The sequence below is a fragment of the Onthophagus taurus genome, chromosome 1 (assembly GCF_036711975.1).
Source record: "Onthophagus taurus isolate NC chromosome 1, IU_Otau_3.0, whole genome shotgun sequence".
Classification (NCBI taxonomy): Eukaryota; Metazoa; Arthropoda; class Insecta; order Coleoptera; family Scarabaeidae; genus Onthophagus; species Onthophagus taurus.
Genome location: NC_091966.1, coordinates 29561291 through 29579570, shown reverse-complemented (window position 1 = coordinate 29579570; position 18280 = coordinate 29561291). Strand labels below are relative to the sequence as shown.

The window sequence follows — 18280 nt, the reverse complement described above, 5'->3', positions numbered from 1 at the left end:
ATACAATTTGCCAAATCTTGTCTTATTTCAATAATTTCCTGCAACTTTTCATCGAGCGCTTCTTTTAATGTTGCTATTTTCTGAATTGAATCCAAATTTTTTACATTCTCACGACATTCTTCTAAATCTGTAAGATCTCTATGAGCCATTAACGATAATCTTACATATCTCGCATCCAGGTCCTTATTCCATAATTTACAATCTTTTAAATCATTCATGCAGTTCACGCTTTCATTAGCTTCCGTTTTATGAGATATTACAGTTGCAGAAGGTTTTAAACCTGTTAGCGTTGTTTTGTAGGGTTTTAAAGTTAATGGAAATATTGTCGTTATCGGTGTTTCCGTAGGCTTTAAAGTTATTGAAGTTAATGAATTATTCTCACCGATGTTGACAGGATTTTTTTTCTTTTTTTTTACCGTTTTTAAATTAAGCATTTCACTGGAAAATGGTGCTACTTCCAGTTGAATCTGACTGTTGCGGTTTCGAACATTATGAGTAAGCGAACTAGATCCATTTTTAAAGTAAGTTAGATTAAAATGTTCAGCGTGAATGTAGCACCAGTAGCAGCAGATACATAATAAAAATTTAATAATCATTTTTCTAAATAATTTTTTGTACTAAACCTGTTAACGGTCTATACTGTATGATAGTATCATGAATTATGAGACAGAACGCAGAAATATTATCATTAAATGCAACATCGCTCTCCAAATCTAGTTTAATGTCAACTGTAGAGGATTTTATACTTTCCAGTTGTTTGGAGCAATCTATAACGAAAAGCGGTATATCATGAAATTGATTAAAATCCAGTAGTGGTTCTCCAATTTTATTTCCCCCATAATAGCTTTTTCTGAAGCTTGTATACATATTGTAGGCGTTTCCATAACGTTTTTGAATCATGGATAAATTCAAATTATCGTATGGATAATGAGAAGAGTTTAGGTGTAATTTAATATTATTCATGTTGGCATGCTGAAAATCGGATGAATCAAAAGTAGCATCGTCTTTTGTTTTAGATTGAAATGCAATTATAACATATCGAGGTCTTTCCAAGCTAGTACTCGATTTTACAGACCAAATATCTTTCTTTGTAGGACGTAGAGAAGGTAATTCAAACAATTCCCATTTTCGGAACGGTAACAATATAGGCATATCCTTATTAAGAGCATTTAATAATTGTAAACGATGTTTATCATTTACAGTTATATGTCGTATTCTCCAATCGACATTGGTGAGGTATATTTTCATTTCTTTCGTACCATTTTTTAAACTATTTTTATAGCAATTATCATCATTTCGAGCTCTTAATAATACTAGCTCCTGTCTAGCATTAATAATGATTTTTTTATAATCTTCAGCAAATCCTAAGATAAAGTTTAAAGGTATACAAGCAGTGAAATGAGGAGTAATAAACGTTGGTTGTTTATTTTGCGGTTTAGGAATCCATCCTGCTGATTGCAGCGCTTTACTTTCATTATCGCTATAGGAAATGTATCCCTTTATCGTTGATGTAATTCCTGGTTTTATATTTCTATCTATTTCAACACCATTTATTTCGTATCGTATTTCATCGAATAGAAATAAAAAAGCATTGTTAACTAGTTGAACATCTCCAGTTCCTCCAACAGCAGGCGTTTCTTCTATTTTCCCCTGAATAAAAATATAGCTATCGTGGGGATATGTGTATATATCTTGATGGTTTATTGGTATTCTAATTTCATCACTCGCATTGAATGATTGTATGCGAGGTAGATATGTATGATATTCTTCACTCGATAAACTATCATCAAATATTGCTGCATCGTACACATTTAAAATTTCGGCACTCATTTTTGGGCTTTAATTTTAAATCCAAGCGATTTTAAAAACAATTTATTTTCGTTGGTTAAACGTTGATGTTGTTTGGTAGACAACCCGGCACCAATTATAGTTCCACGATGTTTTATCACGTTTTTATATCCGCAAGATGATGAATTGAATACTAATCCCATTTTCTTTTTTATAAAATTCGCTTCAATTCAAGTCTAACAACTATTTCCTCACCGCGAAAATTCACAGGTTTACCGTTTTGATCGATAATAGACAAGGTTATGTTGCTGATCGTTCTACGACTGCTTATAGGTAAATAAACAATGTTTTTTGGTTCTATATTTATAGCATAACCTGGAGCAACTTGAGGTGAAAATTCGAACAAGGTGTGCGATCTCTCGTTATCGTAAAAAGCACTCGTTATGATATTGCACTCGAGGCGTATACTTGATACTCTGATTATTTGTATTGGTTGATCAGACTCGCTCATTACTCCCGGTTTTATTATTTTACTGCTAAAGCCCAACATTGATCCAATGCTATCTGATTTAGTAAAATCTATTTCCGTTTTAGAAATAATTACACACTTCAACGTATTATGGTTCGGTTTAATGCTAATAAAAGGATCTTCATCCGTATCCTGTTTATTAGTCTTTTTAAGTAATTGTTCTCGCACGTAATCATTTATGTTTTTTATTTCATATGAACCTGTAGGTATTTCGATAAATTCTCCTTTACCTCCATAGTATATTTTATTACATCCCGTCTCGATATTTGGAATACTATTGTACGTAAATAGACCTATCAAGCCTAATGCGTACTCCGATGTTTCCTCCAATTCTAGAGGAGGATAATAATCGGCTGAAAGGATATTCTTCCTGCCTCGCAACGTGAATGTACAAGACATGACTAATGATCATTCATCACGGTCTTATTTTAAATGTACTTTCTCTAAAAAATCTAAACATAAATGTCCACAGTTGACTGCATTAAATTTTTGATATCTCTTATGATTATAAAATAGTTTTGTATTGGGTCCAAAGTAATTTAGAAGTTCTTTAGGAGGCGTTAGGTTACCAAAACTATCAAAATATTGCACTAAATTATTATTCTTATAATATGCAACCCAATGCGTGCCAGATCCTTGAATTGAATCTAAATTAACTACTGCACATTCCTTTTTAAGCGGTTTTTTAGGTAATGTATCACGCATGTACACTCCTCTAAAATTAGGTATGTTTTCTCGCCCATAACGCATAATAATATCATCCGTTAAGGGCGTCTGCGAGAGTTTTTTGATTTTTTGTTTCCTAAAAATAAACCCAATCCTTTGCGATATGGTTTTAGAAAAAGACCTTGACCGGATTTTTGTTTTCCGATTGCTATCGCTTCCATTTCCTTGTTATGCCGTCGGTCTTCGATAAATTTTTCTTTAGCTGCTCTCACATCTTTTACTGCTTTGACGACATTGCTTACACCGGATGCGAGTGCACCGGCGGCCGACAAACCAGCAAATAAAGGTACGAGAAATGGTAGAAAACCTCCTGATTTACTAGCGATACCACTACCATTGACGGAGGGAATTGCTATAATACGAGGTGTGCGGATCTTTTTCTTACCACCAACATTTTTTACCGTCTTTTTTGCTATACCCAATGCATATTTCGCATACTTATTTAAATTTTCATTAGAGAAATTTTTCGATTTTAATTTAATTTTGATTGGTTTCAATACGTTTGAATTAAAAGCAACAGAGCCTCCATTTTTATGTAGCCCTCTCCTTCTTCGTTTATACTCCTTCATACCTAATCCTAATTTCCTTTTTGTTTTCATACCGCTAGTTACAAGCCAAGCGCTTATTTTTTCTCCAACACTTGAATTTTTATCTAGTACCCTATTCCACGCTTTCTCTTCTAATATCTTATCGGCTTCGTGTCGTGTATGTAAATCTTTATTCTGCGAATAGGCGATATCGTGTTTTTTGCAAGCTTTATCAAGAGAATTAATTCCGGGATCTCCACGAGTTAATCGCTTGGCGAGTTTTGTACCGGGACCGCAATACTGATAACCCGGAATGTGTAATTCTATTGGTAATTTGTTTATAAAGGAATTAAATACACCTCCTCCCTCGATGTCTCTAGTCATTATACTAACATGAAGAACACCGTAATACGCATATATAAATTTCATTTTCTCTTATTCTGCAACTAGTGACTAAGCTCATGTAGCCATATAAAGATGCGCCTTATAAAAGTAAAAAACAAAATTGAAGTACACGACATCGATGATCGAGTAGTAGTAAAAAATTCGTTGTTAGCTAGACGTCACGGAGAACAGTTACCGAACACTATACGAGCGATAATAGCAGGACCTAGTAATTGTGGAAAAACTAATGTAATGCTATCCCTTCTTTTCGATCCTAATGGTTTAAAGTTTGAAAATGTATACGTTTATTCAAAATCGCTATATCAACCAAAGTATAAGTTTTTGGAACATATTTTAAATGCAGTGAAAGGCGTAAGATACTTTCCCTATAAAGAGAATGATGAAGTAATTGAACCGAATAAGGCGTTACCTAATTCAGTCTTTATTTTCGATGATGTTTCCCTTAGCAACCAGAAAATAATTCAACAGTTCTATTCCATGGGGAGACATAACTCTGTTGATAGTTTTTATTTAGCTCAATCGTATTCCAAGGTACCTAAACAATTAATTCGAGATAATGTTAATTTAATGATTTTATTTAAACAAGACGCCTGCAATCTTAAACATGTATTCCTTAATCACGTTGATCCGGATATGAGATTTGAAGATTTTCATTCCATGTGTAATCTATGCTGGAAAAATAAATACGGATTTCTCGTTATCGATAAAGATAGAGATATAAAAGACGGACGCTATAAATTCAAATTCGATGAGTATATATTGTTATAAATAAAAATAGCTCGTGTAGTCATGGAAAAACCTACGAAACGGCTACATCCTAAAAGGACATTAAAAACAAAAAAATCTGATAAATTGAATTCAGATATAATTCATCTCAGCGATGCTATTCGACGTAAATATTTAGCCATTAAAGTTGGTAAAGAAGGACAAGAAAAAGAATTAGAACGTATCAATAAACCAATAGTTAAACCTCTGGATACGTTAATTGAAACGCTTAAAAAACATCCTAAAACGGAGCCAACTGAAACGAAGGACGTTAAGCCGCTACCACTTAAAACAGAACCGTTGAATCAAAATAAAACTCAACCGACAATTTCACCTCTTCAAGCGAGCGATGAAATATTCACGTACGAACCCGAATATTTCTTATCTTCAACAGATGAAAGAAAACAAGAGGAGCCAATGAAAATATCGCATGAATCAACGAATGAATATCTTGAACAATATCATGAACTACCTAGAAAGTATATACATGGTTTATTAACAGGGAAGGAAGACTTTCATGATCCAACATTTGGTATTGTACATGATCCGGTCGTTGAGTCATGGAGCATTGGAAATAGTAATGTTACGTTTGATGCTAATGGCGATATAATTATTGATACCACTAAAAAGAAATACAAAGGAACTGCTGGTCTATATGAATTGCTGTTTAAAAAAATTCCTATGGAGTATAGCGAAAATGATATGAATAAATACCAAGAGATATTGAATGATACAAATGCTCATAAACGTAATAATAATCCTAATGAGCAAATAAAGGGTAACAAATCATTTAAATATAGAAACATTATAAAGCGGATGATTGATAGTCAAGGAGGAGACAGCACGCCTCGCACTTCTCGTAAAAGAACTAAGTCGACGGCAACAGCAATCAGTTCACGTATTGGATTCGGACATAGCTCCTCATCTTTAAATTTAATAGCTGGAGATACTAGACCCTATCAATACGTATATTTTGATGATATAAATGAACTTGTAGATAGACTGCGATTATTAGTTAGTTCTCAACAAGCTGGTAATACATCGCATAATAACGAAATTGTATCTATAATAGAAGAACTAAAAGAAGCAAACATCATTTATTGAAATGGATAAATTCGGAAACTTTCATGAAAACACTGTACAAATTGTATATCACAATGTAGGATTTCATATGGGTATTACGAACGATGGAGATGTAAACGGAGAAAACAAACGTATATGTAATGTATCCAATCCTCTTAACGAGAATGATGTTGCAACAAAAGATTATGTTGATAAACTTGCTCGAAAAGTAAATTATCGTCTTAAAAGCGAAATTTCCCGTTGCAATAACGTATTTCGTATATACGATAATGGTTTTCGTGATTTAAATAAAGCTACTGATTTTCTCAATGAAGAAATTGTGAAAATAAATGAGTTAACAGAAAAACATAATCAATTAAAATTAGATATGGGAAAGACTATTTCGAATCTAACGAATACATTGAAGCAGAATTTGAAAGATAGCGAACTCTCTATTCAAGAATATATAAAAGATAAACAGGATGATAAAATGCTTGATGTTATTTCGAAAATATCAGACGTAGCCTATGAACTTAAAAATATTTCAAATACAACCAATGAATTAAAATTACGCATGGAAAAATCTTTTTCACTCATAGCTACCGAACTTAATTTAATAATTTAGATTGATTGAAATATAACCTAATCGAATAAAAAAGGCTGCTTATTTAACAAAATTATCATTATATTAAGTACTTTTATTGTATTAACATGAATGAGATCGACATAAGAAAGCAAATAATCGAAGAGTTACATAAACCATCCAGGAAACGTTTTCCAAGACGACGAACAATTGTTAAAGGATTAGATGATTTATGGCAAGCGGATTTGGCTGACATGTCAGCACATGCTAAGAGCAATAAGAACCATAAATATATATTGATTGTTGTTGATTGTTTTTCAAAATATCTCTGGACTAGAGCTTTAAAGACTAAGACAGGTAAAGATGTGCGAATAGCATTAAGCAGCATTTTTTCTGAAGATAAAAGGATTCCGAAAAATTTTCAAACTGATGCAGGAAAAGAATTCTATAATGTAGAACTAAAAAAATTGCTTGATAAACATAACATAAACCATTATTCCACATTTACCACCATGAAAGCAGCAATGGCTGAACGAGTCATTAGAACGCTCAAAGAAAAATTACAGAAAACGTTTCTGTATAGGGGCAACCAAGTTTGGATTAATATACTTCAAGACGTGACTAAGCACTACAACAATACAAAGCATCGAACCATAGGTCTAGCTCCTTCTAAAGTTAACAGGGAAAACGTAGATCGAGTGTTAAATAGCGCATATACTCAACTAAAGATTGCTGGGGTGGGGAAATTTATTGTAGGTCAGGTGGTTCGTATTAGTAAACATAAATCTTTATTTGAAAAAGGGTATACAGCTAATTGGAGTATGGAATTATTTAAAATAAGAAAAGTTCAAATGACAAATCCTCCTACTTATCTGCTTAATGATATGGAAAATAATCCCATTTTGGGTGCTTTTTATGAACATGAACTTCAAGCTACTAATTTCAAGGACGTGTATCTTATTGAACGAATACTTAAACGATCGAAAAATAAAGCCTACGTTAAATGGTTAGGGTTTCCTTCTTCACATAATAGCTGGATTAATAAAAATGATGTTGTGTAATTAAATCGAAAACAATAAAATAAAATATGATAATTTTCATCAAGTTCTTTATTTATCCTACTTTTTATACACAGCTTAATATTATCACACCAAATTGTATACAACTTTCATAAATATTATTAAATAAAAGTATGCAACTATATGTAATTCCTATTAATATTATTATTGAAGCAAATATAACTATCGCAATATTATTATAACATATTGAAATTAAATCTATATCGTATAATACCGAAATCCATTTACTGGTTATAATACTATTATCTTCCAAAGTGAATTTGGCTTTAAATGTAATAATGGATTCACGCGAACAATTTGGTATAATAGAAAATACATCTTCCTCCATCATCTGCTTCATGGGTAACCACTTTATATCTAGATCTTTTCTTGTGTAATCCGGATCGAAACTAATTGATACCTCTTTTGTAGTTTGAGGTGCTTTGATGAGTAGTGTACTTTGCATTACTGTGTAAAATATGGTGAAATTCATTATTCTTCTCGCGACAACGTTCAAACAATTAATATGTGCATATATCACACTTCTCAACACATACACTACACTTTGTTATAGAGATTGGAGGTCCGTCTATTTCATCACCCCCACCACCAACATTATAATGTTTGTAACAGGGTAAATGATATTTCAATTTTTCTTGCTTCTCTGGTGAAAGTTTACACCAAATGCTCTCCAATTCCTTACATGTTACAAAATTATGTTTCTTATCTATGATATAGACGAAGTCTTCATTTGAAAACATCACCCGCTTTCAAAGCACCTATAGCAGACTTTATTTGATCCGGAATTAGCGTAATTATCTCGAGCGCACACTCTCGATACTCCAATTCCTCAAAAGGAGTGAGTGAGGGAGTAAGACTTGACATTCTTTTTATATAGTCCGCCATACTCTCGCCTTGAAATTGATTGGTTAGGATAGATTGTATTAAATTAGTGTAATATATAGGGAAATTCATCAAATGTAGTCTTTGTAATCGCATAGTAATTATTTCACGAAGTTGCTTAAGATTTTTATAACTTGTTGAATGAAGTACTAATTCCGTTCCATGAGATTGTATCCTTATAATTTTTCTATGATTTTTAAGGTTAGTGTTTTTGCAACCATAAAATATATTTAAGTAAGTGCTTAATTGCACTTCTTTACAATCAGTTTGCTCGATTACATCACTACATGAAGAACACTTTTTTCTTTGAAGTAAATGTTGATCTGCCTTAGATTCATGTATTTCCCAAAATTTATCCCATTCGTACGATGTCAATTGAATGCATTTTCTTTTACTGTTTGCAGCTATTTTCACAACAGGATATCCACCGCGCGCTAAACTGATACCCGTACCAATACTCAACGAATGAGGGAGATCATATCGCTTTTCATTTATTAATTCATACTCTTCCGCTATTTGTCGCTCGAAATCCATAAGCAAATTACTTATAAAATTTGATGATTCCAACGCTTCATGTTCCATTGTACTACCGACGTATTGAACGTTAATCAACAAACTAATTCTTTTTTTCCTTTATTCAGTGAATATCCTACAAAATCCTTCTTCATGTTCAGGCATGCGTACACTACTCTCCAACGATTTTTTTGTCTCACTTAATGACACCGCATCCGAACAAACGATCGGAAATTCTTTGTAGATTATTATTATCATTGGCGTAACCGCAACAGTTCCTTATTATGCAATAACACAATCTTTGCGGTCAACGACGTCAGTTGTTTATATTTATATAAACAAAAAATTTAGTATGGCAACCAACCGCCCCGCACCCGCCCAACCCGTTCCGCGCGGCACCAGCCCATCCGGCACCGCGAACCCGCGCGCCAGCGGCGTCGGTACGGCGGCGGCGGCGGCGGCGGCGGCGGCGGCGACGGCGGCGACGGCGGCGGCGACGGCGGCGTTGATGACGTGCGTGTAGTTCAGCTACCCGCCGCTAGAGGGCAACCTTGTCGGCTGGAAGCCGGGGAGGTGGAGGGGGAAGGGTGTCCTTGACTACGGCTACCTCTGACGTCAGAGATAGCCTTGTTTTATACCTACTTAAACATATTGCAGAACCGAATTTATTTTGTTTGGAAAAATCGAAAAAATTAAATCCCACATACTTTTCGATGTAAAATCTGAAACTGTACCAAAAAGTTTTAGTCACCCATCCAAATTTTTCAATTAATGATTTTATCCGGGAACCTGAAAAATTTTCAAATGTAATTTTCAATGTAATATTGCAATAAATAATTTTATTAATGACAACAACAACAACCAATAATTTGTTTTTTTTTGAGTAAAATAACATGATTTTGTCCCGCATTTCACTCTTTAAAAAATTGTATTTCCATGGCTTTAATAAAAGTGCTGCACTACACAGAAAGTAAACAAAATTAAAATTTGATTAAAAAATGGAAATTCTATTATCGGCATGGCGATTTTTTTATTTTTGCAATAAACAAGTTTAGATGTAAAATTACAGTAACTATTTAAAGTACTTTTTTTTGTCAAAAAAATGGTACAAGATATTATTTCTTTATTGTTGATAACTAAACTTTAATAAATTTTGTTATACATATATAGTTTGCTGTCGATGCACAGCAAAAAATAAATCGTTCCAATATACTTATTTTATTTATAGGTGCTTTATGTTATTACAATATTTTTACTTTATATGTTTTCCTGTGTATGGTTATAAAAGAACAGCGCATATTCTACAACAATACCAAATTTCCTTCCTCTTCCATTTTGTCTGGTTTTCCTTTCTGCAGCACACTGCGCAACATCTTGTGAGCGTAAGTATTTTTTCGATTTGGTAGGAAGTGGAATTCAGTCACTGTCTAAAATCCTACAATTTTAGATTATATTGTCTGTCATTTTTCATTCTTTCTGCATATCACTATATATGACATGTATATTCAAAAACGCAATTAGCTTTACCAAAACATAGTTGCAATATTTTTCAATACACCACTATAATCTTGCCTTTAAATTTGTGCCTAAATAAAAATTAAATTTTCTCATATAAAATTTCAATTAAATCTTGCTACCAGAAGTGATACTTTCTCAGAGCACTTTCAAGTTTCTTTATACAAACTCGTACTTTAAATTGAAGTAAGTTAATTAAATGTTATATAAGTCTTCTTAGCAAAATAAACATTCAGAACTAAAGTTTCAATTAAATTGCGCATCCAGAAGTGATACTGTAAACGTAAGTTTTAGTCGTATTTTAAATTAGATGAAATTTTCCAAACATTGTTAGTGTATTAGTGATATAAAAATGCGAGAAAGAAGAACGTAGGCCACACCAGTTAGTTTTATATATCTGCAAAATTAATTTTTTATTTTATGTTCACATTTGTATTTGACATATAGTTTGAATGAAATTTATCGCAACAAAGAGCAAACTTTCAAGTTACAGACGTTGACATAGGGAAAAAAATTCCATAATCGCTGTTCTTTATTGCGTACCCAGGCATAACATTAAATAAAAAAATACCTATCAGCCCTGAAACATCCCAGTGAAAAATTTATTCTTGGAAGGAATTTCAACGCGAAACAGGTTGACCGGGATTCCCGATTGACTACAACAAAAGGTTGCGAACTAAATGCAGCAAATAAACAACTGAGCTGCACAGTATATCCCACCGGAAATCCAATATATTGGCCAATGAATTCGTAAATTTCAGCATTTCAGTATACTTCGTAAACGCAACAAAAGCATTCGACCCGAATTCTGATTACTCCGCACTGGTTTTGACGCTAAGCGAATGTGTGGTTTGCAGCGAAATATTAGAAGCGTATTAGAACAGGAGTTTCAAAATTGAGTTAGATCGTGAGATTAATTCACAAGTATCATTAAAAACTAAACACCAATTTAGAAGCGGATCGATTCACCGCAAACACCCGGATGGCGATATGGAATGTGCTTCCAAGAGAATCTATTAAAGCTAATTACTAATCTAAATAATAGACCTCGTCAAAGAAAAACATCTCTTAAGAAAAAATGTCAACAAATTAAGTGAGAAATTCAAAAATTGGAAGGAGAAGCAATTGTAATTTACTTCGACGAGTTAACACATGACAAGGAAAGTGACTATTAGCTGTGGAAAGCAAAAAGAACAATCTCACAATACTCGCCAATTAAAAGTGATGATCTACACCCCCGATCAGAGGACCTATGTAAAAAGCATTTGCCAACTATCTGGAGTCTTCAGAGCACATGATGGAGCAAAGACTGATCTCTCAGTGAGCATCAACGTAGATGATGAGAGCATCGACTTAGTTTCCAATGTGAAGTAACAAGCGAAATGCACACCAATTTGTGACGAAGTAATCAAACAATTCACTCAAAATCATACCCACACGAAGTCGCATTTAGATTCAGATATGTACCAGATTGCTGGAAAGTATAAGTCATCATTCTACGGAAACCGGATAAGCCATCGAATGATATAAAATCATCATGGCCAATATCATTGCTTCCAATCATGTCGAAGATATTCGAAAAGTTTCTCTTAAAGAGATTAAAAACGATACCACCTCAATATGTTCAATTTGGAATCCTTTCTAACAGGACAATTTTTGAAAATAGTGGGACAGAAAGCGGAATAATCAAATTTCAAAGAATCAATGCAGGTGCTCAACAAGATAGTGTTTTAGGACCATGCTTGTACCTGCTTTACATATATGACTTACAGCGACGAAGTAACTATAGCTAAAAAATACGCTGTAAAAAACTATTGACAAAGTCGAATAGTGGAAACAAAAATGGATAGTCGAATTCAATGAGTTGAAGTCCTCCAGGTAGGAAGAACTAAACATCAGAGTGCGCAAACAGTGTGGACTCTCTACTCAAAATAAATTGATTGTATGTATACAATCAGATCCTTATAGCGATCTATGTGTATGATATTCAAATGTGGAGATTCGCATACGATAGCAATGTCATGACAATTCAGATGTGACAAAATAGGATGATGATATATGCTGTGTGATAAATTCGAAATGTAAAGTTACATGAAGACTTAAAGATTCCTTCTGTTAAAGAGAAAACCAAACAGATTACCGGTAAGCACGAAGACCACCTTCATCGATACCCAAACGTACAGATTCAACAGCTGCTTTCAACATTAACCTTTGCCGTCAACTTAAAAATCGTTCGAATTAATATATAGTGAGTGCGAAAAAGCAAAGCAGAGTACGAGAGTGACTATATTATAGTTACTTCATAATTATAAACTAGCAGAAGAATTATGAGATATGAATTGATGGTTGATCCTACTAATGCACCGCACCATATTGGTGTTTAATAAAAATGTCATTGTTTGGAAAACTATAAAATCATAGGAAACGTCGTTACCGTTTATAAACGTGCTGGTTGAAAAAACGTTAGATCTGAACGTTTTCTTATCAATTTATTTGATAAATAAAAAGACTTAGGTAAGATATCAAATAATTTGTAACATGAAGAATCTTAATTTTTGAATTATTAAACAACTCGTATATTTATCAGCAAAGAGGGATTATGCTAAGATTTATACAAACCGCAGGCTTCTAGCTTCTCTATTAGATTTCGCCGAGTTACTGCTAAATAGCACGAAACTAGTTCATTGGAAAATAGAAATAGGCTTGTTCGAAATCGTAACCCGAGGGGCAATAATATATTAAGATATTTAGATGAGAATCCTGAATGGTATATTAATAACGGAGTAAATTCATTTGAACTAATTCTTAAAATGCTCAACAAAAAAATAAAAGTAGTAAATATATTCTCATTCAACAATTGACCACAATAAATCCTATAATGTATTTATAGGTTTGAATTTTGTGGTAGAATATGTAACAAATAAGTGAAGATCCTGCTTTGTTGACAAATATTTTATAAATTAAGGAAGTTTTCTATCATCACACGAAAATTTAATCAACAAAACCTGAGATATTGGTCAACAAGAATAGAATAATGCGACTAATATTCTTCGATTTTAATTTAAATAACCAAAACTATTATAATTCTACCTTATTGAAGAAAAAAAAAATTTGGCAATAGGATGGCGAATGTACTCATAATATCAGAGTAGGGCTAAAAAAAATTAAGGGATTTAATAAACCGCTTAAATAATGAAAACACAGAAATGATAGTTAATGGATTAAACAATATGACGAAAAATTATAGGTTTTTGTTTGCAATAAGAAGACAAAAATGTATCGAAAGTACAGCACTACTTTCCGCCAAGTTAAGGATCAGCTGACTCTTCTATTGATGTAATACCTCTTAGTAATGGTTCACGTCAAATCTAACAGAATTTAACAGTACCACATTAATATTTAGTGTCTTCTGTAGCTCAAACCAAATACATATAGGATAGCAGTACATTTCCAAATTACCTATATCCATAAGGTGGTCATCCCATGTGAATGGTTCAAAAAATCGATTTTTTATATAAATTGAATTGATGTAACTGCTTGAACCTCAACCACGTTAAACGTTTAAACACGTTATTCTCAAAACTGTTTTTCACAACGGTAATGATGATATCTCGAAATCTATCGAACGCATACTTTTTAAATTTGAACGACTTATTCAGTACTCATGTATACATTTTACAAACTAGGATAATTCTGATTCGTTAAGTTGTTCCTTTTTTTAATAGTGAGATCATAAAAAAACACCAGAATCAAAGAAAAAAAATTCAACACGATGCTAAAACATTCCGTTCCAATATTTTTCAATAATCGTACTTCAAAAACGACTACATATTTATTAATGACTTCAATGTTGTTTTTTTTATTTCTGATAAGTAGAACGCCTGCAGTAATGGTCACCGCAAAATACTGTTTTTTGAAAATGAGTGGCTAAGTTACCATGTATTTTAGCTTAAATGTGCACAAAATATGAATAAATATATGATGAAAAGTTCGTATTTGGTTCCAACAGCTTCAACTTTTGGCCATACTACTTTTGTTATTGCAAATCGTTTCAACCAATTTCTATTGTTCCCCTATCCTTGGAGAATCAACGGAGTGTGCATATATGCGCTTAATGTACCTACAGCCACAGAGCTGTTATAATGTAATTATTTCAATGTGATCATAATCATTATTATTACTGCTGCATTAGCTACATTAGCAACTCTGAAATAGATCCTGGAATCTAAAAGATAGAAATAACACAGGAATCGTTTTTTAGTTTTACATTTTTTTTTTAAATATAATTTTGTATTGTAATTGTGGTACAGATTTTTATTATTGGACTTAAGATTAAAATTTATAGTCGTTGAAACTGCACAGGAGAAAATAAGAAAAAAAGTTTAAGTCTCATTAAAACGTTCTTTTTTACATTTTTGGAATTCTGTTGGAAATTCTAAGAGCCCTACTTAAAGTTTTACTGATTATTGGTATCCGTCGTGGAATTGTGATTCTAATTAAGACGGCTACGATTGTTGGAAAAGATGCGAGTACGCAAAATTTTCTAAGTCCCTCGGGAATATTTTATTTTTGTTATTTTTGAGTTTTTGCAAGCAGTTTTACCAACCCCTATCTAATATTTATTTCTAAACAGAACTATTTTTTATTTCTATATAAAGCTTTAGAACTCTAGCTCTCTTTAGAGCTATCAGAACTATAAACCTTTCTATCACATTTTCAAATAGTAGTCTATCTTCACAGGCATATAATTGTTGGTGATAATGGCAACACAACTATATTACTTTTCCAAAATATGCACAAGACAATGATTATAATGGATGTCGTTGATGTGACGTATATTTGGAAATTTTTGGATATTTTTAATACTTTATGAAAATCCCCGATATAAATCTATATTTGCAGATATAAGTAGTTGATATGAATTATGTTTTTAATGCATTAATTATACATGATAAACTCAGACTTTAGCACTTTAGCACTTTAGTGTAATGTAAACTAAAATAAGTAAGTATTAAGTATACTTTTGCATTTTGTTCTTAATAATAAGATATACGTAAATAGTTTATTGTTTCTTTAATGATTAATTATAACAACTATGTTCTAAGGATTTCCGATTTTCAACTTTATACCAACGCTCGTTTAAAAGTTTTCCGGTTTCACCAGCAAAACAACATCGCACCATTCTGCAATGACTAGATGAATCATAAATATTAAAAGTTGTGCTTAAATTCAACATGTATCTCAAGAACAAAAAGTGATTTGTCCAAACGGATATTTTTAGTTAAAAGTTTATTATTTAATGAAACGATTACTTCTAATTCAAATCTGCACTCCGTGAAAGTTTTTTAAAAATCTCCCATAATAGCAATTTTTAGTAATTTATAAAAAAGTAGCGAAAAGAAAATGGCAAACATTTAAAACCGTGGTCATTTATAAAAGGTTGTAGTTCTAAAACCATAAGGGATTTCTCGAAACTGTTACTTTTATTGCACTCCAACTTTTCCAAATGATACGGTTTTTCAAACACATTTTTAATTTTTATGCGATCTAAATTTAAAGTGAAATGTTAAAATGTTACAATTTCAAAATTTTGTATCACAATTCAAATAAATCATACTTTTATCCATAATCGAGTTTTCACATTTCTTTTTAGACTACTATAAACAAATTGGCAATTTTTCGAATTTGTGTGGGCACATTTTAAGCTGTCAATTTATAATCAAAAAATAAAATTGATATCTCAATTCGAATTGTTTTATTGAAAATTCCATAAAAATTGAACAACAAACCGTTTTTTCACAATTGTAAAAGCAGGTTACATTAATAATTGAGTACGACGTCAAAACTGTGTATCTCAAAATTTAAAAGTGATTTTACAAAACGCTATTTGTATGGAAAAGTTCAAGCTTTCATTGACAAATCCCAAGAGTATCGCATAATTTCGAATGAAGAATTTTTAAGAATTCATTCCTCCATAATTTACTAAAAAAAATTGCACTCAATTCTTTATCTTGATTAAACCATTATGTTATACTTAATATATTTAGTAATTTTTAAGAAAAACGAGTATTTAATTTTTAGATGAATTATTATTAAATAAATCAATAAGTTATTCTGTATTAAATAATTACTTAATTTCAAATTTTCCATTTATATAAAATTACAAAAAGAGGAAGTTAAATTAAACGAAAATTGTATTGCAATATTTCCCTCTACATCCGTTTTCTGCATTTGACGTCATACTGGCCTACAAATTGTATACGAGTCGCCATATTGCATTGATAAAGAATTGTAATGCAAAAATCCTATTTATAATCGTACCTCTAAATTAAATAATTATTTGAAAATTAATTGTAACCATTGTAATAAAATATCCACTAAAAAAGAAAGATTTACGACTTACTTGCATGGATCCCAAACGACAATTCCCTGACCGGGACAATCCACTTCGTTGACAATTTCACACTCTCTTCTATCACAAACACAAGCAGGGGCTGTTAAACCACTACAGAAAACAACCAAAGTAACAAACGCGAGTAAAAGCGCACTTTTCATGTTCTAACTTTTCTTTTAATTAACGATTTCAACAAGTTTTTACGCCTCTTTAATTATTATTAATAAACTACAAATTACATTTTTTATTAACCAAATTTTTTAGATAATTTTTCTTCTTTTATACAATTTTTTTTAATTAATTTTTTTTCTTAACTTTTGAATCACTTTTTACAAGTGAAAATGAATGTTATTGGAGTACAATTAAGTTCACATCACCATACAATCAGTTTGTTTAGTTTTTTATTATTTTTTAATATTGCGGTTGGGTTGGGTTTTTAGACGACTATTTGTTCGTGACGAACACTATCACCGTCAGAGGACACTACACAACACGGAACTGGCGTGAGAGTCAAGAAGCGAATGGAACCGAAGGAGTAAAAGCGCGCTTCTGATGGAATATTGGCGCGTGCGCCGGTTATCTTCAAAATTCATTATAAAATATTATTCATTTTAAAACAGATAATAAGATGGTTGGTTAAAATTGTATTTGTAATTTAATAAAAACCTAAAAATTAAAATTTTTAATGGGTATTTCCGGTAGGTTATAATTTTTACAAAAATTACATCAAAAGAAAAGTATTATTGACTACTTTCTTGAATTCTATCATTTTTTGTCTTATCCCCACCGGAAAATGTAGTATTTAGAGTGATTTACTCGTTACCCCATCTGTTTTATAGGAAAAAGGTTGACACAAGTTACATTCGCCAATCCTGTAGGGTTGCAATAAAATAAGAAATAGGAGTTAGAGATAAGCAGCTTCTATATAATTAGATGCAGCGTTACAATTTAAGTCTATTTTTAATCGCTGTACCGTGCGCATCGGTTATATGTTAATTTTCCAATAAAATAAACCAAATAAATTTCAAATTTATTTTAAAAGTTGTTTTGATTTAATTTGATTTTAAATAAAATAAATTGTTTTTAAAAACCTTAACCGCTCGACACGATTTGAAACTGGCGTAGTCATTCGAATTACTTACTTGTACGAATACTGGAATTTAGTGAAAGTGTTCGGTGAATTTCAATTCTTCAACAAGTGAATACTACAATTGGAACTTAACGGCGACTTAAAAAGACGTTCACTGTACTTTAGCGAAGAAAGAAAAAGGGACCCACGGTGGAAGGTAAAATTCCTGAAATCAACGAACAAAAGGGTCGGATCAATATTTCTCATACCCGCGACACTCCACAGCGTGAGGATAATATTTCCCAAACGCAACATACCCCCCCAGTCCAGAGGATAGAATTTCCCAGAGACGACAACAAAGAAAAACCAAAGAAACGAACAAAGAACAAAGACGAAAAACCGAAAAGAACTTAGAATTAAGAAAACAGCTTTCCATGTCCGCA

General features: G+C 32.1%; 1 protein-coding gene across 1 annotated transcript in view; it reads right to left on the bottom strand.

Moving 5' to 3' along the window:
• The window catches only part of LOC111416496 (crimpy), a 125255-nt gene extending 107973 nt beyond the window's left edge, over positions 1-17282 (bottom strand). The window contains exon 1 of the mRNA XM_023048537.2: positions 16778-17282. Within this exon, the coding sequence (XP_022904305.1) occupies positions 16778-16929 (152 nt within the window). The 5' untranslated portion in view covers positions 16930-17282. The remainder of the gene's footprint in view (positions 1-16777) is intronic.
• Between the last annotated feature and the right edge of the window lie 998 nt (positions 17283-18280).